The 23,580-nt window shown below is 41.9% G+C and overlaps 4 protein-coding genes across 4 annotated transcripts; 1 reads left to right on the top strand and 3 right to left on the bottom strand.

Annotated features, from left to right (window-relative positions):
- Positions 1–640: 640 nt before the first annotated feature.
- Positions 641–2,286, top strand: GCG54_00005022 (Inositol transporter 1; the record flags this gene model as incomplete). Its single annotated transcript, XM_045405055.1, has 3 exons — positions 641–1,469; positions 1,513–1,889; positions 1,945–2,286. The coding sequence occupies 3 exons, from the start codon at positions 641–643 to the stop codon at positions 2,284–2,286; spliced, it is 1,548 nt and encodes a 515-aa protein (XP_045271239.1).
- A 1,545-nt stretch (positions 2,287–3,831) lies between these two features.
- GCG54_00005023 (uncharacterized protein) lies at positions 3,832–5,198 on the bottom strand (the record flags this gene model as incomplete). Its single annotated transcript, XM_045405056.1, has 2 exons — positions 3,832–4,983; positions 5,034–5,198. The coding sequence occupies 2 exons, from the start codon at positions 5,196–5,198 to the stop codon at positions 3,832–3,834; spliced, it is 1,317 nt and encodes a 438-aa protein (XP_045271240.1).
- Positions 5,199–15,366: 10,168 nt separating this feature from the next.
- On the bottom strand, positions 15,367–15,984 carry GCG54_00005024 (uncharacterized protein; the record flags this gene model as incomplete). Its single annotated transcript, XM_045405057.1, has 1 exon — positions 15,367–15,984. The coding sequence occupies one exon, from the start codon at positions 15,982–15,984 to the stop codon at positions 15,367–15,369; it is 618 nt and encodes a 205-aa protein (XP_045271241.1).
- Positions 15,985–20,754: 4,770 nt separating this feature from the next.
- GCG54_00005025 (putative triacylglycerol lipase) lies at positions 20,755–22,784 on the bottom strand (the record flags this gene model as incomplete). The annotated part of the gene is made up of 4 exons (XM_045405058.1): positions 20,755–21,513; positions 21,565–22,381; positions 22,452–22,582; positions 22,725–22,784. 4 exons carry the CDS (start codon positions 22,782–22,784, stop codon positions 20,755–20,757), a joined length of 1,767 nt encoding a protein of 588 aa, XP_045271242.1.
- Positions 22,785–23,580: the final 796 nt, after the last annotated feature.

A 23,580-nucleotide genomic window follows, 5' to 3' on the forward strand; every position in this document is an offset into this window, starting at 1 on the left:
AGGGAGGGATGCGTAGAATGCGCCGTGTCCAGTTCAGGAGTAGATTGAATTAATTGTCCGCCGGCTTATCGTTATCGCAACATGGTCCGTGCAACGAGATCTTAGGTACTTCTGCCGGATGACGTCCACTCCTCTTAATTGGCAATGGGTAATCGTTTGCTAACCTTTCCATTCTAATTGCATTTGAACATGTCAAGCAATCGGGAAGTCGTCTTTTGGAAAGGCTACAGCTCGCCCAAACCCGAGGATGTTTCGCAATTTCCCACAAGTTTCACAGCGCCCATATTCGTCGTTGGTCGCCTCACCGAGGCTCACCGAGGTGTCTGGTCACATCTCGATCCGAGTTCGTGAGGGTGGGATCGTCAGCGCCATGCACAAACAAATGGGCTTTCTGACCACCAATTTGAGCCGACTTAGAACTTTTGGCTGCATTCAAGCGCCCGTTTGACGGGCGGGGTACGTTTCTGCAACGTCACTCAAAGAACATTAACCGTAACCCCTCCGGCCGGCCATCGGCGCGGGAAACAAACAACTAACCGTATGACTGAGCTACCTAATTGAAGTTGTCTACAGAGGCCAACTTTCCATCTTCAAATCATCTTCGAACTCCAGAGACAAATTTGATTTTTATTCATTCATCATGTCTCCTAAACGAATTCCAAAGTACGTCGTCGCTTCCTTGGCCATCTCACTTGGGGGGCTTGTGAATGGCCTCGACACAGGCTCTATCGGAGCGATAACAGCCATGTCTCAATTCAAAGAGTCGATAGGGAACTTGAGCCCCTTTCTCGTTGGTTTCACAGTCTCACTCATAATGCTTACGGGGGCCGTTCCGTCCGTCTTGACCGGGTATCTCGCAGACAGGTTCGGACGCCTGAAATTGAACACTGCGGGAGCTATCTTATTCGGAATCGGAGTATTGCTCCAGGGTACAGCATACACGCTGCCGCACTTCATGTTTGGAAGGGGTTTGGCTGGCCTTGGCGAGGGAGTCTTTCTGGCCAACTTGAGCGTCTATATCTGCGAAATCTCCCCCGCCAGATCCAGGGGTATGTTGGCTGCGCTCCCTCAGTTCATGTCGACCGCGGGAGTCTGTGTTGGATACTTTGCCGCCTACGGGACCGTCAATATCGATTCGAGCTTGTCCTGGCGGCTGCCCTATGTAATTCAAGGTGTTTGCGCCGTCTTGTTCGGAGTCGGCAGCCTCGTCCTCCCCGAATCACCGAGGTGGTTGCTACTTCACGGCCGTCGAGCTGACGCCATGCGCGCTCTCGAACGACTCGACTTTTCCAGAGCCGAAGCTGAGCGGGACTTTCTCTCTACTTCGCAATCAGAGCAAAAGCCTAGTCTTTCTCCATGGCAGAGCTTTACCCTGCTGTTCAGGAAAGGATACCGTACCAGGACAACCCTGGCCATCTTCATTCTCGGCATGATCCAGCTGTCTGGCATCGACGGCGTTGTCTACGTGAGTCCGTTCAACGATTGCTTCCATACTCCACTGACGCAACCAAGTACGCACCGATTCTATTCGCGCGAGCTGGTCTCCCAGGAGAAACCGCCGCCTTCTTAGCCTCGGGGCTGTCCGCGATTTTCTGATGCTAGCCGTCTCCGTTCCGGCGTTCTTGCTCGCCGATAAATGGGGTCGGCGGACCTCAGCCATCTCAGGGGGCGTCGGCCTCACATGCTGCATGCTGTTAATGGGCATACTGTACGCTGCTGGGGTCGTCCATCCATACGGGGCCGCCCGATGGGTCGTCATCATCTGTGTGTTCGCTTTCGGCCTCACGTATTCCGCGACATGGAACATTGTCGGCAAAGTCTACGCCAGCGAGATCCAGCCAGGGAACACCCGCGCCGCAGCAAATTGTGTGGGGACGGGTGTCAACTTTGTAAGTGTTGCGTTTTCAAAGACTCTCGAGGGACTTGGCTCACACAATCGCATAGCTTTGCAACTGGATCGTTGCCATGATCACCCCTATCCTCCTCGAAAAGTCCGCCTTTGGAGCTTACTTCCTCTTCGCCGGTCTGGCCTTGGGTACTACCGCTGTTCTGGCAGCTTACATGCCTGAGACACGCGGTCGGTCACTGGAAAGTATCCAAGAAGCCTTCCATCGGCCTCCGTTCAAGGGCCTGGATCACTACTTGGGACGTATGAAACCCCGCCACCGAAGGTCCGTCCGGGAGGAAGACCCCACCGGCTCCAGTGTGGAGCTCGGCCCGTCCGGTCGGTCGGCCGCGAGCAGTGTGGTCGCTTCGAGCGGGCTACGGCTTGACGTTTCAACGTAGGGGTGTTGGATTCCGTCAAGTTTCTTTACTCTGGGAGGTAAGTCCTGTGTCTCTGGTAGACAGTTGTCTACGTATTCTACCCTTGGGTATTGTCTACCAATGACATCGGGCTTACAAAATTTAAAGACTAGGTCATGGACACCTTAACGTTTCTTTGTCTAGAAGGTGGGTCCTACGTCTCTGGTAGACAGTTCTCTAAATATTTTACCCTTACGTATTGTCTACCAGAGACATAGGACTTGCAAGATTAAAGACTAGGTTGATGGCATATGAGGTGAAGAGAGTAGAAACACTTCATACCTCAGCATCCGATAGGAGGAATCGAGCTAGACACTTTGAGATCTCTGTTAATGAGTTTCGTTGAGGATGTGCTGTCGAACATGTGTTGCGATGACACTGAGATCCCCATACCTAGACGTAGCTAACTGTATGGAATTGAATCCTCGATCGTGAATCTCCTTTGCGGGTCCACGATATACAAATGGCGTTCCTGTGTGCTTATGTGGACTAGCGATGACTGGATGTCTCAACATGCCTAGTAGCAATGTCAGTCATCTACCCGCCCGGTTGGGTTTAAAAATGCAGTGAAGGACCAACCAACAACATAATCCTCGTGTGATTGTAAGCGTGGACCCTCGTTAAGAGACTGTCTCTGTGTCTCTATTTAGCGCCTGTTATGTTTCTTTAGAAAATATTCTACTATCTTACACATAAAGAAGCGATTCAGGCAGAGGGGGTTACAAACAAAAAGGATTTGTATTGTACATGAAAAGGTCGTCGCTAACACTTATCTACATTTTACTTCGTATTCCTAGTGATAACAGCAATCTTTCTAGACCTGTAAGACCGTAAATTACTTGATTGCGAACTGCCTTATCTTACGTTCCCATGACCCCGTTGAGTTGGTTGCGGAAGGGGCTGTCGTTCACACGCACGTTGGGGGTTAAAAATGCAGTGAAGATACGGCGTAGAGCTTCATCAGCTAAAAGTGGCATAATCCTATTGGTGCGGTGTGTTAGTAGAACTGCAATGCGCAGACCGGCAATATCACATGAGGCCTACCTCATAGCCCAATCATTCACACTCACTCCGCCCGACGACGCGCTGGCATATGCAAACATCCCCCGCCTTGTAACCTGAGGGCGAATCCGGGGACTTTAGGAGCTTGGCTATGTGTCAGCGTGGATGCCTAAATGTGGGCGGTGCTATCAGTTGGTTACTTTGGTAATAAGATCTCTACAGGAACTTCATCCTCAAAATCCTACCGCAAATAAACTGTTTTGTCCCTAGGACTTACGTGGTACTGAACTTTCCAGGTCTAGAAATGCCAACGATGCGGAGCCAAATCCTCGGTCACGAACTGCTTTGCGGTGCCACGACATGACATCGTCCTCACTCTCGATTACACAAGTAACTCCGGCACAGAGGCAGAGCTCACTCATTGACAGTCACAGCTTCCAAACACCGAATCCAACATGGAGGGCCAGATGATTTCTGTTTCTATCCTTACATACAACATCACCCTCCACTAACACCTCCCCACGCTCACGTCAACCTCGACACCCCATCCTTAAACTTCTCAAAAATGCTCAAATCAACTGCGGCAGCCATGGCCTCATACCCAGCCGGATTCAGATGCAAATGATCCCCCGTATCAAACTCCGCCCTCAACCTCTCCGGGGCCGCGGGATCCCTCACCGCCGCGTCAAAGTCGATCACGGCATCGTACCGCCCCGAGGTGCGGATCCACTCGTTCACGCGCTGCCGCGTCTTCTCCCGCTCGGGGTCCGAGTACGGCTGGTCCGCGCCGGTGAAGGGCGTGATGGTCGCGCCGAAGACGGGGATGCCGAAGCGGTGCAGCCGCGTGGCGATCTGGTCGAAGGCGAGGAGGAGGCGGTCGCCGATGGCCGTCTGCGAGGCGATGTCGTTAGCCGCGACGCCGATATCGTTCACGCCCTCGAAGATCACGGCGTAGCGCACGCCCGTGTGCGCGACGACGTCGCGGTCGAGGCGGCCCAGGGCGTTGGGGCCGAGGCCGTCGGCGAGGACGCGGTTGCCGCCCGCGGCCTGGTTGACAACGGCGATGTTGCGTGTGGTGGCGGAGGAGGAGTTGGACGTCTGCAGGCGCGCGAGGAGGCGGTCCGGCCAGCGGTTGTTGGCGTTGGTGGTCGAGCCGCGGCCGTCGCTGATGGAGTCGCCGACGATGGCGACCGCCGCGGAGGAGCCCTTGGGGACCTGGGCCTCGATGGCGCTGATGAGGTACCAGTGGTCCGTCGCGGTGGCGTTGCCGCCGAGGTCCTGGTCGGCGACGCGGTTGCCGGCGGCGAGGAAGGAGGTGGTGCGGGAGCCGGGGTGGCCGGTGATGCTGTTGGTGGACTGGCCGTCGGCGAGGTAGATTGTGACCGAGACGACAGCGTTGGCGTAGACCGGGAGATTGATGGGGTCCGAGAAGACGACGGCGCCGTTGGGGACGGCGAAGGCGCCGCTGCCGGAGAAGGTGACGATCTGGAGGGAGGCGGCGTCGATGGCGCTCGAGCCGGCCGTGTTGTTCGCGGTGCGGGCGATCGTGACGGCCGTGATGGGGAGGTCGGAGCCGCCGAAGACGTTGCTTATCTGGAGGCGCAGGGTGGACGAGGGGAGGGAGAGCTTGACTGTTTGGCGGAGGGTTGCGTCGTTGAAGACGCGGCCTGTTTCGTTCTGCGAAGCGTCAGAGGATGAAGAAGGAGGTCATGAAGAGGCGCACTTACAAACGGCGCCGAAGGTAGGTTGGCAGGCTCGACGAGCTGAGGCATAGTGCCCCAGACGGTCACCCATTCCTTCTCATCCCGAGTGGGATAGCGCGAGCGCGCTGCCTCGGTCAATGGCGATGCGATGAGCAAGGCCGCGAGGGCCGTCTTGAGCGGGAACAACATCGTGAGAGCCTCAAAGTCACCCAAGGGATGGCACGCTCCCAGAAGCTCCAGCTACGGGGGCCGGGAGTGATATTTAAGGCATGCTACCTTTGATCTCATTGTGTCTGGTTTGCCCCTCAATATAACAAGCTTTCCAATTGGGAGTATTGCTGCGCTCGCCATGTGGGCACACGCGATGTTCCGGCAATACGGAATTGATGGGTGATGGATAATGGGGGGTTGCACCCGGTTGAAGTTCAGGCTAAATTCAACTGCCCGTGGGGAAATTTGGGGAGATGAGTTCGTCCCATGCGAATACTACGCTGTCTCCAAGTCCGGCCCGCTTTGGGGTATGCTTTCCCCCGCATGACAGAGACTCATTGGAGAGACTGCTGGGGGGCGATCTGGGGGACGGTGACGGCCGAGATTAAATGGGCTCGGTGACGGGAGAAAAGGGAACGGTGACGGGGATTGGGGTGACGATCAGGGATTGACATTCCAATGCTACACTAAAGTGCATGCTAGCGTACAAGAGGACGGGTACAGTGCACCACTAGGATAAATCTGCTAACCTTAGGTTTTTTGGTTTTTACGGACAAAAGTTAGGCTAACTTAACCCTACCTCTTCTACTACCCACCACCTACGTTAATAAGTATATTAATTTTTCCCCTCTACTTATCTAAAATCCACCTATAATTACTCATAATTATAAGGTTAATTTTTATTACCCCCCTTCTATACTATTTTCACTTAGTTTATTATAAGTTAGGAAGTACCTATTAAACTAAAGTTATATTAACTATTTATTAAAGACCTCTTTTTTAATAGTATATTTATAGATAATATTATAAATACCCTCTTAGAGTAAGGCTTAGCTATTAGTAAAAAGATACTTAAGTATTAGTTTACTAAATAAGGATTATAGTATTATAGCTAATATAATCTAAAGTAGAAAGAGAATATACTCCTTATAATTAAATATCTCTTTTATTAGTAAAATATAAAAGATAATTAGATCTTATAAGAGCTTACTTACTAAGGATATAATACTCTATTAAAAGTCTAGCTAAAAAAGATATATTATAGTTATAGAATAAAGTAGTAATACTTTAATAAAGTAGAGAGAGCTAAAGTTAAAGTAGTAGTAATTAAGTTTATAAAAAAAGATCTATAGAGGATACTAGCTATCTTAAACTTTAAGTAGAGCTACCTTTACTAATATATCTACTTTATAGCTAGTATTACTATTAGGAAGAACTAAATTTATAACTATTATAGGAATATATTCCTAGATAAAGTAGTATAATAATAAAAAAGTAATTAGTAATACTATACTAACTTTAAAGTTCTTAAACCTAACTTCTTATAATTTATAAATAGATATAAAAAGTTAAAGAGATTTAGTTTTTAGATTTATATTTATATTAATATATATTTAAGATATATTATATAGATCTATATTAAATACTCTATAATAACTATACTAAGTATTATAAAATAATACCTATATATAGTCTAAGCCTTTAGGATTTAGCTTTTTCTCACTAAAGTAAACTATAGTAATAAAACCCCTCTCTTTATAAGTATCTAAGTACTCCTTATAGAAGTTAAGTAAATAAGAATTAAATATATTAATAGAGAGGGTAGAGCTTAGGTTTACTAATAGAATAATTAAATATTATCTTATTATATCTAAGTACTAAGTATAGGTAATATTAAGATTAAGTTATAATAGAAGCTCCTATATATAAGGTTTAGTAATTAATAGATTATAAGTATTTCTATCCCTCTTATAAAGTATCCTTATTTAATATTAAATTAGTATTTTTTATTAGAGATAATTAATACTAGAGATTTCATTCTAGATAATATTATCTATCTAATTACTATATATACTATTTATAGTAATATAATATAGGAGGAAGTTACTAACTTTATAAACCTTTAGAACACTAAATATATATATAATTAAGGAAATTATAACTATATTAAGTTAGGTTAACTAGTAGATCTATATAATTTAATATAAGATAATAATAAGTAGGGGGTTAAAATAGAGGTAAGTTCTAAAGTTAATAAACTACTTACTAAAATAAATAAACTACTTAAGGATATTAATATTAATTATTTCCTTTTAGATAATACTAAGGATTAATACTAATAGTAATTAGATAAGATAGGCTTTAACCTAAATTCACTTAAGGATATAAATAACTAAGAATAGCCTTATATAGAGATATATCTTAAGTTTTAGGATTAAGTTAAAGTGTATATAGTAGTAAGGTTATAACTAGAACTTAGCCTTATAGAGAAACTAATAAGTAGAATAAGAAGATATATAAGTTATTACTATAATAAACTACTAAGTAAGAGATATTCTAATAGATATAAATAGCTTAAACTCTTTAATTAAAACCCTCTTAATATCTTATATTAAAACTATCCTAACCTTATACTATTATAAGACCTTTATAGCGATAAACTAAAATAAAATAAAATAGATATAATAAATATAGTAGAAAATAAACTATAGAGAGATAACTAATTAACGCCTTACTTCTATTTTAAGTTTATATAGAGACTATAAGGCTTAGACTTTAGTAGGAAAGGGTACTTATTAAGGTACTCCTTATTCTAATTATTAGAATAAGGAAGGGAATTATTTAAAGTAATAGATTTATTTAAAGTAGCAGATTTATTTAAAGTAGCAGATTTATTTAAAGTAGCAGATTTATTTAAAGTAGTAAATTTATTTAAAGTAGTAGATTTATTTAAAGTAGTAGAGTTATTTAAAATAGTAAAGTTATCTAAAGTAGCTAAAAAGTTTAAGATACTTAAGAGAACTCTATTAGTTAAAGGATTAGTAATAATCTTAGAAAGATTAAGAAAAAATACTAAAGATATAACTTCCTAGATACTATAAAGAGATCCTATTTATTAAGCGTTTAAGCTTACTTTAAGGATTAACTATAAGCTATAGTATTATTACTTCTTAAGTTATTTAGGGCTTTAGTATTTAGTATTAGAAGAATTAAAATCTTTAATATTAAAAATAGATTTCTTCTCTCGCTTAATTAGTAACTTAATTAACTCTTACTTCTCTTAATAAGAGGTTAAAGTTATATACCTAAATAAAGGCGTAGTAGAGGTTATATACTTAGATAAAAGCGTAATAGAGGCTATATAATTATCCCCTACTTCTTTAATATCTAAGTAATAGAAGTAAAAGTGAAGTTAAAGAGCTTTACTATTTTTATCCCCCTTCTTTAGTATTAACTAATATTCCTTAAATAATATTAAAAAGATATTATAGTCTTTAGCTATACTAATAATAGATAGGCTTTTCTTTATATTAATATTAGTAGTAAACTAAAATTCCTAGTATTTATTAAATAGCTAGGTAGTAAGCCTTTTAATAGATAGTTTAATAAACTAAAAAACCTAATTTTATAGAGTCTAAAGTAGTTAGGTAATATAGTTAAATAGAGGTATTACTATACTATCTATTTATCTCTTAGCTTAGCTTATAGTATTATAAATAGGAAGAAGACTTATAAATTAAATAGTAATTTAAAAAGATAGGTACTTATAAAGTATTAATAAATACTTCTTTAAAACTAACCTAGATATTAAGAATAGTATATATAAGTCTAAGATCCTCTCTAGCTACTCTAGCTCCTCCCTTCTTCTAAGTAAGGATTTATAAGGACCTTTCTATAGATTTATTAATCTATTACTTATAGTAATAGTTCTTAAGATTTAACGTTTAATTATAGTGAATAAGGTATATAATAGTATAAACTAAAGTAGTAATTAATATAAATTAGCTATACTAAAAAGAGCTATTATATATAATATCTAGTTATATAGAACTATCTAGAATGTTAATAGATTATATAAGTATATTAGATAAGGTAGAAGACCTTTCTTAGGCCTCAAAAGACTACTAAATATAGGCCTTAGAGGACTACTAAATATAGGGTTAAAGTACTCTCTTATTATTAGTAGCTAAGTTAATAATTTTAATAAGCGTTAGTAATAATATTAAACTATACTATAAGTAGTTATTAAAACTATAAGCAATAAGCTTATCTCTAATACTATAGTAAAAATAGCTATTAAGGTATTTTAGATATTATATTTAGTATATATAAGGTGCTATATTAGTAATATTAATAGAAAGATAATATAAGGGGTAGTATAGTTTTAAAAGAGGGGATTTAGAGGTTAATAAGGAGTAGAATCTCTCTAATTTAAGCTAAGATAAATAAAAATATATTTATAGTTAGGGCGCCCCTTTCTAAATATTACTATATACTTATTATAAACCTCTTAGTATAGTCTAAGATAGTATCTTAAGCTAATTTGTTATAGTGCTAGTATAGAGGAGAGATTAGTTAATATATTAAGCTAGTCTCCCTTATATCTATTATCTTATCTAGCTAGGTAAATTACTATTTTAAAGTGCTATAAGCTCTTATTAGTATTATAGTTTATCTAGTAATAAAGCGTAACTTAGAAGATAAAGTTATATAGATAGTCTTTTTTTTAAGGGGGTAATAAAAGCTTAACCTCCTTATAATTATAAATAATTACTTATAATTATATATAATTATAGGCGATCTTTTAAAGGTTTACTTTATCTTAGTAAGGCTTAACTAAGTGATACTATCCTTCTACTTATATAAAATAAGCTCTCTATATTAGTTTCCCTAGGAATTACCTAATAGTTACTTATTACTATTATAGGTATACTTATTAGCGCTAGAGAGGCTAAGAGGAAGTAGCTACTTATTACTATTATAGGTGCTCTCTTACTATAAAAGATTCTAAGAGGAAGTATTATCTCTAAGTCTCTACCTCTTATAAAGCTATTAAGGTAGCTTACTTATAGTATTTAGTATATATAGGCTACTTAGAGAGGATTTATCTAAAATTATAAGGTTAATATACTTAATATTTTTAATAGTAAGATTAATAATAAGATACTTCTTAGAGAGCTAGATATACTCCTAAAGGTGATTATATAGATAATAGAATATACCTATAGAGCTCTTATAAGCTAGTAGTATATAAAGAGCTCTATAGTATACTTTATAGTAGTATAAGTGAAGACTTTTATAATCCTAAGTATATTTATATTAAGTAGTCTAGTAATCTAGTAATATCTCTAATTATATATAAGAATATCTAGCTATCCTCCTTATTTATATAAATCCTACTTATAAATATAGTAACTAAAATAGTAAGCTAGAGGTATAATACTAAATAGTATATCTACTTATTATTATCACTATTATTAGTACTCTCTCTATCCTAATAAGTCTTAATAGTAGCTTATTTTATAACCTCTAATAAGTACTTAACCTCTTAAAGCTTAATATCTAATATAATAGTATATTACTTATAGAGTGCTTAGTAGTTACTACTTTAAAGGGGGCTTATAGTTTAAGCTAAGGTATTAAGGTAGTAGTAGTAGGCTAAGCTTATAGTATTAATATTAAGCTAGTTTATACCTAAAGTAGTACTAGTACTACTAATATTAAGGGAGACCTATTAGCTATACTTCTTAAGGGTAATAAGAGTAGCTTACTTACTCTTACTTATTAAAGTTAGTATTTAAAGTATTAAATAGCTAGTAGTTAAATATATAGAAAGAGTAATTATTACCTTAGCTATTATAGTAGTAATTAGTATATATACTAGAGGTGATATTATCCTTATTATTAAGGGGTAGAATATATTTAACTTATATACCCTCACCTTTACTATACTTAATATAGGTGTTCTTAGCCTTATTACTACTAATCTAGATTATTATTATAATAATATTATAGTTACTAATACCCTTCTTAAACTTACTACTTATATTAGTGTTAATCTTTATATTATACTAGATAAAGATATTAGTAAGATCTCTTATAGTACCTTTAGTAAGCTTTTAGAAGTCTTTAATAAGACCTTTTATATAGATATACTTCTAAATAGCTATAATTCTTTTATTAATATATAATATATAATAAATAAGTAGAGAAGGATATACTCTTAGGAACTTTAGTTTAAGCTAAAGCTTAAGAAGAGGATATTTTTATAAGTTTCTAAGTAGTAGTAGTTTTCTACTAATAAGAAGGAGTAGACTTAGTAACTTTATTATTATCCTACTCCTAGAAGAAGTATTTCTTATATACCTACTTAATTATAAGCTTTCTAATACTAAGATTAATAAAGTGAGAAAGTGCTTACTCTAAAGATCTAAAGATATTATTATAGTTATACTAGTTAGCTATCTTTTCTATTAAAGTTACTATTATTAATATAATATAAGATATATTTTGAGGAAGGATTAATAAGTCTTTTTTAGGTTCTAAAAGAAATAAGTAGGGTTAGTCTATTATAATAAATATAAAATAAGGTAATCTACTATAGTAAATATAAGGTTAAGTAGGGAGAAAGTAAATATTAAAGGGAAGGTAAAATAATATTAGATATAAATATAATAAGAATATATATATACTAAAGAAAGTATAAGGATAATAAAGAAGTTAAAGGTATTATTAGATATTATAGTCTTTTTTAGGAAGAATAGATAGAAAATACCTTTAAGATAACATCTTTTATTATATAAGATATATTAATATAATATATAAAGAGGTAGGCTATAATAAACTATTCTACCTAAATATCTTATATTTATTATATAAAGTAGTTTTTAATATTCTATAAATAGTATTAATAAAGTATTTATTTAGTTTTATTATTTAACTAAAGCTACTTACTGATTCTACTTATAACTTAATAGCTTTTAACTATTTTAGATACTTAACTATACTTAAAGCTATAATTAAATAGTAGATATATATAAAAGATACACCTTTATTTCCTCTTTTAAATAATACTATATATACTTTACTTATAGGAATATTAGAAATATTATAATAGTTTCTAGTTATCTATATAAAAGTCTATTTTCTACTTACCTACTATTATTTCCTTTCTCCTCCTATAAATATACTATTAAAAATAAAACTAATAGATTTAAAGTCTTTTCCCTATCTCTATAGTATTTAATACTATCTTTACTAGTATTAGCTTTAGTAATATACTTTTTATAAGAATAAATAGACTAAGTAGTAGAGTAATATTAGTAAGTTATAGCTAATAATATTAGTACTTTAGAAGAAGGGCTATAGGTAGCCTTTCTATAAGGAGTATTCCTCTAAGTATTAGAAACTATACTAGTACTATATTTAAACTTAAAAGGTCTAAATAGATAAGCTACTTTATACTTCCTCTATTTAAGTTATAATATAATAGAGGATAATATAAGTAGCTCTATTACTACTTAATATTATAATTACTAATAAGTTATTATAAAGTTACCTTAGATAGTAGAGCTTATTAGTACTAAATAGTAGTATAATAACTAATTTATAAAGCTAGCTAGTATTTTATAGTAAATTTAAGCTATTTATACCTAATATATAAGCCTATTATTATTATTACTATTACTCTATATAGAACTCTACTTCCCCCTCTAATAAATACTCTTCCTCTAATTTAATAGCCTTCTCTTCTTTTAAAGAGTAAATAATACTTTTTTATGAAACCTCTAAGTAATCTTTTTAGTATAGAATACTTTATAATACTAAGAGTGAGGATATTAAATTTATAAGGTGAAATTTTAATAAAGTTAATAGTATATTAATACGTAATAACCTCTAAGTAGCTGATATAGTTAGTATAGCTTTTTAGTATAGCTTTCTAGTATAAAGTAGTTAGTTTAAAAGGTAAGCACTTCTTCACTTACTCCTCTTACTAAGGAGCTCCTTTTTATAAGAGAAGAGGCTTATAAACTCTTTTCCTACTTAGCCTATTTATACTTATACTATTATTCCTACTTAAAGATAAAGATATTAATGCTATAGTTAAAGAGGCTAATCCTATTATTATTATCCTTATTATCGCTATTATTAATAACTAGTTTTAGTATAGCTTTTTAGTATAAAGCAGTTAGTTTAAAAAGTAAGCGCTTTTTTAGCTTTACTATATCTATTATTATAGTACAGCTAATTTTTAACTTTACTATATCTACTATTATAGCGTAGTTAGTTTTTAACTTTTATGCCTAAGTGACTATTATTAAGGATAAATAAGTAAGTAAGATTTCCCTATAACTATAATAATTTCTATAAGATTTCCTAGGTAGAATTTAAGACCTATTAAATAGATTTAATTAAAGACTTTTACTAAAGATATATATATTTAGTCTTAATTATTAATACTAATAGCTCTCTTTAGTATAGTACCTAAGAATTAGACTAAGTTTTAAATAATTCTACTTAAGTTAGTAAATATTATTATACTATAGGAATTTATAAATAAGATTATAAGCTTTCTTAAGAAGTATAATAAGGACTTAGTAGAAGCTATATTAACCTCTTAATTAAATTTATAGTATAGCTATAGCTCTCTTTATATAACCTAACTATATAGTACTCTCTAGCTAGTATAGAATAAACTGAGTAATTATATATAATTACTTATAGTTATTATTATCTTTATTATCTTTATCTTCTTTATTATCCTTATTATCTTTATCTTCCTTATTATCCTTCTTATCCTTATTATCCTTATTATCCTTATTATCCTTATTATCCTTATTATTATTTTAATTATTACTCTAAGTAGCTTAAACTAAAGTTAAGTAATTATATATAATTACTTAACCTATTAAGGTATTAACTTATCTATATATTAAGGTTAGAAAGTGCCTCTTTTAAATAAATATATCTAGAAAAGCCTTTAAATAAAAATATTACTTTATCCTATTTTATTTATAAACTTCTTTCTTAGATATCTCCTTCTATAAGTAACTTTTATAATTAGATATTTTATTATTTTAATCACCTTAATTTACTCTTTCTAATAGTTAAATTACTAACTATATAAACTAATTCCTTATAAAGTTATAAAAGATTAAAATAATTAATTCCCTTAATAGATACTTTATAGTTATTTATATTATTATAATATTAAGGGAGTATATATAAAGTATCTTTAAGGGTATATATAATACTACTTTAGAAGTAATATTTTATTTTAACTAAAGTAAAATAAAAGATTAATTAAAAAAGCAAAAAATTAATTTAATAGATTAAATCTATTAAATTAATCTTAAGGAATAAGTTAGAGATTAATAAGATCTTAAATCTAACTTTATTATAATTAGTAGATAGAAGATAGGTAAGTCTAAGGACTTTTATAAGATAACTATAACTTAATAAATAATACTTAGTTTTTAGATATAAGCTAGTTAAGAGAGGATAAATAATATATACTTAGTTTTAATATATAAGTTAGTATATTTAGTTTTTAGATATAAGTTAGTACTTCTAGTTAAGATATAGTAAGTTAGAACTAAGGTAATTATTATAGTATACTATACTATTTTTAGGTTTTAAATAGTAACCTTCTAAAGTTACTAGTTCTAGAGACTTTTTAGTTTTATTAGTAGAGAGTAATACTAACTAAACTAAATAGCTATCTAATCCTATATTATAAGGAATATCTATTAATAATTTATTATTAAGTTAAGTATATAAGGGGTTTAAGGTATAGAGAAGTGAAAAGAGAATAAAATAGTAGTATAAAGAAGTAAGATAATAAGAATATATAAAAATTAATAACTTAGAAAAGGAATACTATTTTAGGATAGGAATAGTTTCACTTTTAAATCTAATATAATTATAACTAATTATCTATAATTATACGTAATTATAGGGTTAGGGCCTACTTAACTTAGGTATGTGTTAATTAATTTGCACTAAGGATTGCTTATATTAGGGGTATAAGGTTAAGTTAGCCTAACTTTCGTCTGCAAAAACTAAAAAACCTGAGGTTGGCGGATTTATCCCACTAGTACACCGTAGACGGGGACCGGCTTCTCCAAGAAACGATTGTGGTCATTTTCTCCAAACAACATTGTCCATTACATCCAACAGAAACTTCAGGAAAGGACTGAAAAGGAGGAAAGCGAAAAGGGAGAACGTCGATACCAAACTAGCCACTTGGAGCGGCAGCACGTCGAGGTAGGACGGGTTGATGGCCCAAGCAGCTGGGGTGCGTTCGGTAAAGAGGTTCTACCGGGGGGGGGGGGGGGGGGNGGGGGGGGGCGCAAAGCACGATATCTCAGATGCGCAGGGTCTTGTCGAACGAAGCGGGCAGAGCGGCAACGTCGGCCCAGTCACCGGCGCATGCGACGAACGACTCGGAGGGGTGGTTGACCATGCCGTACTCATCCTCGATGGCGGCAGTCGAGTGACTGACGCGGGAATGGCAGCGGACTTTGATGCTCTCCTTGGACGAGATGTCCTTGACGTCCAAGTCTCCGGGGCACCTTCGACCATGCACCCACTCGTAAGTGGTCATGGTGCCGAGAGGCTGGATCAGGTTGTGGAGGACCATGTTGCCCGAAGTCAGCTCCGTGCCAAGCACCATCGAAGGTTGGGATGCGGTGGACGGCATTCGATTGACTACAGTATTGTCGGTGGCAACAGAAGGGGGACCGGAGATGGTCTCAGAACGGTCGATGAGAACAATGTCCTCGTCGCTGTCACTGGAGTGATACCCTGGAGTCTGAGGCCGGGAGTCTAGAGCAACACGACTATGGGCAATGGTGGAGGAAGACTCGGTCGAGTCAAGTCTTTGCGGACTGCGGGCCTCCTCGAAGCGGCTTTCGTTCTTGAACTCGTCGATGGCGACGTGGAAGGGGATGTGCGTGTGCTTGTGACCTTCTCGGCGATCCATGTTGGACTGTGTGTGTTGGGTATCTTGAGGTGGAGGAGGTAGTCTCGGGGTGGTCTGGAGTCCAGCCGTGGGTGGAGTGATGCTGGATGAAGGTTGCTGTTGAAGGGTAGAATGTCAGTCCCGGCCTAGGTTGGCAAGGGTAAGAGGTAGCGATGTCGACTTACCAGAGTCTCTGAGAAGGGTTAGAGTTGGCAATGTGCTTTCTTGAGAGGGAAAGAGTGAGATGAGTGGTGACGGGTCGGGCAAGCAAGTGGTTCGAGGATAACAGTTGCTCGAGGGAGATGGCTCTCTTTTGGGGAAGGCCAGAGGGTGCTATCCGTTCCAGGATGGCCTTTTACAAACGTCTATGAGACTAATGGAAAGGGGTATCAGTTTAATATAATGATAAATTTGTATCTTGGGGGAAGGGGAATCGAGGAAGAGTGAACGACGAGGGAAGGGGTTCTCTATATGTGTGTTGGCTGAAGATGCATCGGCGTATAGGGTGTGTGGTGACGGAAGGGGTGGATGAGAGCCAGCCATCCCGGACGTTTACCATCTGCTGTCGTCTCTTTTTGACCACACACCTTGCGTTCCTCGCAAAGATTGGTTCAGGTACTTGTATGGCTGTGTGAGTCTGCAGCAATGGATAGAAGGTGAGATGGGCGGCAGTGGCATGCAGCGATTGCAGAGCAGCTGCTGCACTGCGAGCAGGGATGGGGACTGGTTGGGTACCTGTACACTTCCATTACTTACTGCGCGGCTTCCAGGTGGTGCGGAGTAACCGCCGAGACAGCACAGCAATTGAGTGTGGGGATCCTCTGCGAAGTCCTTTCGAGTGTCTATCTTGCCTTCTCTTTTTCAAATAAGGTACCTTACCTTGACTATTGCTCAGCTCTTTCCCTTCCCCTGGAGTTTGGGACGAGAATACCTCCGGTACTTTAGCAGCAGGTACACGAGTCCCAAGGGTCCTGACTGTGCACTTAATTCTGTCTGTTTCCCTTCCCGGGTCTGTACCTGCTTCGGCAGTACGAATACACACACGCCTCGATGAAGTCGCATATTCGTCCACCTTCGCCCATGACCAGATTGCAGCTGCCAGAACTTCCGCTCGCTAATCCACGCGGGCAGAAGACGTCCGCGACTGGCCTTGGCACACGGCAAGGCATTTTGATCCCCTTGGCAGCTCCTGCTCCAGATTTTGGCCTCAGGTCGACGTGCCGTCTTCGCACCGCGTCCTTTTGCCCTCCCTTCGTCTGCCTTCACCACCCATTTCTCCCCCCAGTTCCTTCACGTAAGCCTCACTTTTCGTCTTGCCATGTTTCCCCGAGAATCGCGACCGGGTCCTCGTTCTCTGGTGTTCGTACTCCTGGCCAATGCCATCGCGTCGACTCGTCTTGTTTCCTCTGAAATCAAGGTAACACCCACCTCACCCAACGATCAACTTCGCAGTGTCTCAGCTGCTAAGACAGCGCTACAACTGTCAAGGAAACGGCGGACGATTCACAGCCCAAGTGCCAATTCGCGCCATTGGCCTTACAGGGATTCCATTGATGCAATGGCACTTGCGTCTCCCAGCGCTGTGTTAGACTTCCGTTAGACTTCGAGGTGACAGCTGCGTCTGTCGAGCATCGTGTTCTGAAGTCCAGTTACTTACATCGATGCGCTGCGCCCCTGCAAATCTGCAGCTAAAAAGTACTGTGTGTACCAAATTCTACGACAGGTGCGGTATGTCATTGACCCCACTGCTCCGATACCTCCAGCAGCCGCCGACCCTTGGCTTCTGAGCAAGCGTGGCATGCAGTTAATGCCGGCCTACTGCTTTGGTCACGTTGCGTTCAAGATCATCATCACCATCAACGCGATGATCCTCTTCTCGGGCTGGTTCACCGAGCTGCTGAACATATCAACAAACATTGACCACTGACTACACTCCATTCCATAATTTTGGACAGCAACACAAGCCTTGCGACTAGAGGTCTCTCGAATCAGCTTCCTCGAGGCCCTGAGCTCCCTTCGCCTGTGCAACCCACACAACGATGGCACATGCTCACTTGACGCCATCCCGCTGCTTATTTGAATTCATCTTGTGCATTATCAAGCTCACGGCACGCCGTCTTCGGAGACTCTCGATGCCATTGAGATTCTACCATCCGAGTTGGACGACCGATGTGATCGACGAGGTTGGCCCTGTGGAGTCAACGGCTACTATCGGTTGTGTCCTACACCGAAGACATGCTTTATCGCACGTATCTTCAAAACGGCGCCCTCCTATCTCTACCATCGTACACCTTCAACAATGCGGAATCGCTGCTTGTCGGCATGAAACACGCCGGCGGCCAGCTAATCGACTTGGCCACTGTCGCGGCCTGGCCTTGCCATCTTCATCTGGATTCACCAGTGACTCACTCACCTTATCCCACGTTGTTGCCAATGCCACGCGATGGCTTGAACACGCGCGCACTCGCCGATGCTTGGCATGAGCTTAGTCAACTCCCAATATTCGACTCCCGATCTATTCGTTGCGAGAGCCTTGGAGTTTTGTCATTCAACCATTACGCAGTTTGGTGCATCACAGAAAGGCTGTCCATTGGGCAAGTTGACAGGGATCAGAAATATTGCATGGCCAACCAAGTCATCTGGACGATGACAGACCGTGTACAGATACTTTGGTTCGCATCAGCCCAATTGAACGGCACTGATCTTCCAAGTGTCGCAGATCCGACCCTGGCCTATGTGACGAGGACAACGTGCAATCACCACGACGTCTTCAAGCTCGAGCGTTGAATTCAAATCAGTCAAACATCACGGATCGATTGATAGGTCGGATGTGTCCCCAGGCCATGCAAAATGCATCAACCCGCCGTCTTTGCTTCCCCGCAGCTCTAGGACGGCTGCACACTGCAACGGCGACTCCGAGTCACCCCTGCAACGTCCTGCATGCTTACGAACCCAAGAACCGTTCGTTACTACAGGGAAATATACCCCCGGATCCTCTACTGCCACTGAAAGGTGCATCATTGTACAGCTTTACTCAAACAGCATCACAGCCTGAAAAAGAAGCACGGGTTCGACACATTGGTAACGAAGGGAAAGATCTTCGACGCCGCTCTCCTGTCATCTGATTCAACAAAGCGCCCGGCTTGCGCCGAAACCACTGACGGACGCTGCCCCGAGCACCACAATTCTCGGGCGCAACAACACGTCCTAGGACCTGGGGTTTGCGGGCTATCCGGGGCGGGCATTTTCTCCATACCCTACTTCCCAACCGTCCAGTAGGACCCCAAATGCGACTACAGTCCTACCATCGTCCTATCCCGACGCAGGTCTTAGATCGCGTCAACCAAGGAAACAAGCATGTCACCCTCCAAACAATCCACACGAGGAAACTCGAATTACGGTCCAACCAGGACACGACCCTGGTAGGAAACGCAGGCCGTTAAACACCGCAGCCCCTGGCCATCGAGGTCGCAATTGAGACACATGATCTTGCCCAGCCCCGGAACTCTTCCCCGGCGATGGACCTCCGAAAGAAAACAACGCATCACATATCGCAAAGTCGCGAATCGCCTCGAGGCAATCGAACCAGGCCCCCCCTCATCGCAATCTCCAAGATCCATCATCGAACCATCTCTTCTCGTGACCGAACAAGATGCGGGAAATACTGCCTCCCCCGGTAATCAATCCTTCTCGAAGCTGCGGAAATAACATCCACAAGCCAAGACGATACGAGCAATGATGTATTCACGCAGCACCGCAGTTCCAGTGTGAATCCTTCGCACGCCCAAGCCCCACCCTACAAGCAGATAGGACGCTGAGCCCCGGTCCCCGTCCTGATGGAATTGTTCCCGTGGCCTTCGAGAAGTGTTCTAGCGCCGTTACGCCGTAGATCCCCTTGCATCTGTGCGGGCACCCCAGACAGAACATGCATGCCTTCCTTTCTTCCCCGTCCTCTCACATCATCCACTGCCCGTGCCTCTCTTCTCGATAATGAAGGTGGTGTGAAGCCAGCCTTCCTGACGCAGGGTTCGCCCCGGGGAACTCTGAGGGAGCAATCCGGGCCGCTTGACGAGGCTTACGGAGGCGTCAGTAGATGGGTAGTTAGATTGGTTGAGTATGAGGGATAAATGAGCATGCAGGCAGGCCGAAGCTTGTGTGCGCGGCAAGGTGTGTTCTAGCGGCAAGGCATTCTTCTAGAAGCAAAACAACAACACTGAGCACACCTCCCTTCACCGATCGGTATCCAAGTTGGGTTTGACGCCAAGGGTTCTTCATTTTTTGCAATGGTCATCCGCCTCGTCATTGGAGACGCGTCTTCTGGAACGTACATACTTCCTACGGATAGTTCCTCCCGCCGCTTACATGCAGCTTTCTGGAAGAGAGGCTTGAGACCCAACACGACCCAACACAGCTGAACATCCTGCTGCAGCACACCGTCCCTCTCAGCCTGATCGACTCTTCCCTGACCGACCGTCCGAAAGAGGCAGTCTTCGAGAATATCTTGTTTCCTTCGTCTGCTGACATGTCTTCTGGTTGTCCACCGCTGTGGTCTCCACGCCTCTAACGCTGCGCCGTTCTTTCAATGTGCCATGCATATCCACAGTGCTCCTGGTCAGCCACGATGGTTTGTATCTGTACATGCGCCGCCCCCAAATGCCGCGCCCATGAGGTGAGGACGCCTCAGCCATCCATCGCATAAGCCAGGACGGCATCCGAAACCTGGGCTGCGTATCGCCCTTGCTGTGCTTGGCTGGATGACGGTTTCTTACATTCTTTCACAATTTGACGCCATCAGTATGCGGCCCCGACGCTGCTTGATCTCCTATCCTTCTCCAGCGTGGATGCCCCTCCCATTACCGTTGCTGCTGCTGCTGCTGCTGCTGCCGCCGCCGCCGCTGTTGAACCTTTCCTCCGCAGACCGCCAGCCTTGAATCTTCGGACAGTCTGGTATGACCTGTCTAGTTCATTTTCGACTGCACAACGAATACGCAGCGCGGCGACCGCGGGCCAAACGCTTCGCTCGCCCCGCGAGATCCAATAGTCTAGCGTCTCTCTCGTGGGTGTCTCGAGCAGGCGCACAAAGTCCCCAGCAGTCACCTCTGGCACCAGCGTCATGGACGCTCCTGGCACCCTCTCGTCGACGAGGAAGCGGCGGATACCTGCGGGCAGCAGGTGCAGTGTATCGAGCTGTCGTAAGCGATGTCTGAGTTCTAGGCCGACCATACGGACCATAAAGGCCGTTATCGAGGTCGTGCTGTTACGCGTCTCCATGAGCGACGGGCCATGCATGTCGCTTTGCAGAAAGGGAATGAGGTAAGGCCTGGCTTGGCTGACGATGAAATGATTTACGTTGAAAAGTTCGGCAATTCGAAGAAGCGGCGACTCTCGATCGGAATATGATACATGGGTCCAATGTCGGAAGTCGATTGTGTTCGCGGGTGCCCATGGCACAATGTTTCCGTGTGCGTCTTTGCAGAGAACTGTTGTCTCTCTGTGGCCGTACAGGCTAGCCGAGGAGGCATTGGATGCCACTGCCGCGGTCCAAATCAGCTGCACAAGTGTTAGTCTTGGGTCAATATCTGAGCAATGATGTTTACTCACCACATTCGGTGCTGTCAGGTAGTTGAGCAGCGTTGGCACGCCGCCCTGTCCAGCTGTTGCAACTGTAATGTTGAGTACTCTCTTGCTCCGGTTATACGCTTCCTCGAACGTCAAGTCGCCGACGTTAGCTCGCACACAGTCCTCAAGAACCTTAACGTCGAGGAAGTAACCCTCCCGAGAGAACCTCCTAATCCGTCTTAATAGAGTGTTCCACCTCGTTGCATAAGACTGCTCTTTCTGCAAACCCTTCTCAGACTTTGCCTTTCCAGAAAAGGCGGACAAGTCGATACCCTCTCCTTTGAGCACGTGGGGAAGTTCCTCTTCAGTGTGAATCGCGACCAGGGCCGCGATCAGGGCGCCCGTAGCAGTACCAGTAATAATGCGCGGCAACAAACCCCGAAGAAATAGTGCTTTCACAACTCCCAGATGACAAACTCCGAATATCGCACCGCCTTGTAGGACGAGGGTACTCCTGCCAAAAGCTTGTCTGGTATCGTGGATGAAATCCAACTTCATCTGGTTTGTTAGCCCGATGGGGGCGCCATTGCCGTCGGAAGGCGGGGTGGTCGGCAAATGAGTGATGTCTTCGACCGCCTCGGCGATTTGGGTGATGTATTCTTCGATCAGGTACTTGGTGCCGGCGAAGGATCGGTTATACAGGGTAGGCGAGGTGATGTTGCCCAGATTCCGCACCAGGCCGGAGCGAAGGAGGTTGACCAGCGCATTAAGGTTGCCATCCTCCCTGGCAGTGATTAGAGAGTTGAGTCGCTCGTTGATCAGACGGTAATCGTAGTATTTTGACGTTGGGTTATTTCTCCTGTTGCGCCGGAACAGCTTTAGCATGTGCGTCTGAGACACGAAAGCTGGAAGCTGCTGCAGCTCCTTACCACAAGTCCAATCCAAGCAGGTTGTCGAGGTGCAGGGCGGCCTCTTCCCAATCCTCGAATGCTTCGGCATGGCGGAGGAGCTCCAGCCATAGTTCGACGGGGGTCTTGCGGGTGTACCAATCGCGGAGCTTCTGCATGTGCGCAACGACGCATCAAAGGTCAGCCGCGGCTCGTCCCAGGTTTCGGCGTTCGGCCGACAGGCAGTCGCAGAAGCAGCTGCTGCGGTGGCAGCAACGACCAGCGTCAGGAAGACTTGATGAGTATGCCACGTACCTTATTCCAGAACTGCGTGACGTCTACGGCTACTTGCCAGAGCGCGACGACTACCCCCATGGTTGCGCGACGGCGACGACTCGGACAGTGTAGACCATGGAGGATCCCAAGCTGGCGGGGGAAAGCAATGCTAATGAGGATAGTGATAAGTTATGTGAGGTGGTCATGGCATTATGGCATAATGGCCGGGTGGAGCGTGGCGAGCGTCGTGTCTCGACTAGGCGGGTGATTGCATTCCAATACCGAGGTCGGGTCAGGATGTTGCGTTGAACGGGAGAGACAGGTGGGATGGCAGGCAGTATTCGTCGAGCGATAGAGGGCACCGTGATAGGGGGAGAGATGAAGATAACAGAATGTCTTGGACTGTCGACTGCAGAGAAGTCTTGAAAAGGAAATGGGAAGACTAAAAGGTAATCAAGGAGCGTGGAGGATGAACGAGCGGGCGTACGATGGGCGCTAGGTAGATGAAGTAGGTAGACGGACTGGAGACACTGGGAGCCTTGTACGATCCCTGGTGCTACTTGAAGCCCGTGTGTTCTTTTTTATTTTTTCTCTTCTCCCTGGTCCCTTTCCAAGGCTGGAAACAAAAAGAGAGTCAGGTCAGGCAAGTCAGACCAGGCCAGCTCAGGCCAGGTAGGGTACCTTGGGTCATTCGTTCGGTGCTAACCTACCTCGACCTCCCTCGCGAGCTACCTGTCTGTCAAGTCCGTGGCGTGTAAGAGTGGTTTGGCTCGGCTCAAAAAATTGAAGGAACACTGGAACAGTACCGTAAGGTAGGTTACCTACCTTACTCAAGGTAATACGAAATAGACAAGGGCGGCAGCAGCAAGCGCATGCAAAGTCCGGGTTTGCCGTG

The sequence above is a fragment of the Colletotrichum gloeosporioides genome (assembly GCF_011800055.1).
Source record: "Colletotrichum gloeosporioides strain Lc1 chromosome Unknown consensus_2, whole genome shotgun sequence".
In the NCBI taxonomy this organism is placed as follows: domain Eukaryota; kingdom Fungi; phylum Ascomycota; class Sordariomycetes; order Glomerellales; family Glomerellaceae; genus Colletotrichum; species Colletotrichum gloeosporioides.